At 59.8% G+C, this 1,687-nt stretch overlaps 1 protein-coding gene across 1 annotated transcript in view; it reads left to right on the top strand.

Moving 5' to 3' along the window:
* Window positions 1-1,307, top strand: part of LOC104401877 (5'-AMP-activated protein kinase subunit gamma-3-like) — a gene marked incomplete at its 5' end in the record, with an annotated part of 2,257 nt that extends 950 nt beyond the window's left edge. The window contains 7 exon segments of the mRNA XM_010009593.1: window positions 1-43; window positions 135-261; window positions 370-430; window positions 433-519; window positions 693-730; window positions 960-1,106; window positions 1,191-1,307. The exon segment at window positions 1-43 is cut by the window's left edge and continues 13 nt beyond it. Of these exon segments, the coding sequence (XP_010007895.1) occupies window positions 1-43; window positions 135-261; window positions 370-430; window positions 433-519; window positions 693-730; window positions 960-1,106; window positions 1,191-1,307 (620 nt within the window).
* Window positions 1,308-1,687: the final 380 nt, after the last annotated feature.

The following is a 1,687-nucleotide window of genomic DNA, read 5'->3' as shown; positions in this document are numbered from 1 at the left end:
AGGGCTCCCTCAAGCCGCTGGTCTACATCTCCCCGAGCACTAGGTGAGTGCTGCCCACTGTGGGAGACCACACGTTGTGTGGGGTGTGCCCAGGATGCAGCTCTATCCCTCCATGGTGTCCCCATCACCCACAGCCTCTTTGATGCTGTCTACTCCCTGATCAAGCACAAGATCCACCGCCTGCCTGTCATTGAGCCTGTCTCAGGCAATGTCCTGCACATCCTTACACACAAGCGCATCCTCAAGTTCCTCCACATCTTCGTGAGTGCTGGGGCTGCATGTGCATGCATGGGGTGGGTGGGTAGGGGCACAAGCAAGGGTGTTGGGGGTGCGTAGGAGCCAGCCCAGCCCTGCCCTGCCTCACTGCAGGGCTCCACCATCCCCAAGCCACACTTCCTGAAGAAAACAGTGCAGGAGCTATGTGTTGGCACTTCGTGCACGAGACTGCCTCCATCTACGCTGCCCTGGAGATCTTTGTGGACCGCTGCGTCTCTGCCCTGCCCGTCATCAATGATGCTGGTACCTGGGGAGGGCACTGGTGAACCCCCAATCTCCCTCTGCCAGTGGCTCTGGATCCATCCCCACACAAAACTCCCCTCCTGGCCCTTGGGCTGCCCCTTGGGGTGCAGAGGGAGCTCAGCAGGTAGTGCCCAGGGCCCCCTCCCCAGCCCCTGCACTGTCTCTCCTTGCAGGACAAGTGGTTGGTCTCTACTCCCGGTTCGACGTCATTGTGAGTACCTGTGTGTTGCACACCCATCCTCAAGCATGGCCTCTTGCATGCCACTGGTGGGGCACTCACACGTGCCTATGCCCATGCAAACCCACCCCACGTGCAGTGACAAGCACTTGCCAGCACAGATGTGCTCCGTGCATCCCCAGGGCTCTGTGTCCTGCGCTGTGCCAGCACAACAGGGTGCAAGGACACATCAGGGCACTGATCAGGGCCACCTCTCCCACAGCACTTGGCTGCCCAGAAGACCTACAACAACCTGGACATCAGTGTGCGGGAGGCACTGCAGCAGCGCACCATCTGCCTGGAGGGTGTCCTAACTTGCTACCCCCATGAAACCATGGAGGACATCATTGACCGTATCACCAAGGAGCAGGTGAGTGGCCAGGGTGAGTGCCAGTGCCATCCCCCTCCCAGTCCACTGCCTGACGTGCCTGTGATGCTCTTCCTGCACCCACAGGTCCATCGCCTGGTTCTGGTGGATGAGAACCAGTACCCGCGGGGCATTGTCTCCCTCTCTGACATCCTCCAGGCCCTTGTGCTCACTCCTGCAGGTATCGATGCTCTTAACTCTTAGCCCATGGTGCTTCGTCTTTCTCCACTTGCACCTTCCATTTTTCTCCATTTCAGGTAGGCGCCCTCCCCTGCCACTATGCCCCTGTCCCCTCCCCACCACTGGGTCACCTGCTCCTCATCACCTTTGTGCTTGGGCCACCTGCCTCCACCCCAGCCAAACTGGCCTGGGGGATGGAGGAAGCTAGGACTGGGATCCTGCAGCACTGGGTGCCCAGGTGGGAACAGCAGGACTCTGATGCTGCTTGTCCCAGGGGACACAAGGATGACAGGGGTTCCTTATGAGGTTCTGAGCCCTGGTGTTCATGAGGTGGGATGGGGGCATCTGCCACGGAGACACCCCCAGACACTCATCCAGGCAGCGTGTTGGAGGCAGATTTTGCA

Source organism: Nestor notabilis, unplaced genomic scaffold, assembly GCF_000696875.1.
Source record: "Nestor notabilis isolate BGI_N333 unplaced genomic scaffold, ASM69687v1 scaffold22352, whole genome shotgun sequence".
NCBI classification, from domain to species: domain Eukaryota; kingdom Metazoa; phylum Chordata; class Aves; order Psittaciformes; family Psittacidae; genus Nestor; species Nestor notabilis.
The sequence above is the reverse complement of the archived record's forward strand: the minus strand, read 5'-3'. Positions and strand labels throughout refer to the sequence as shown.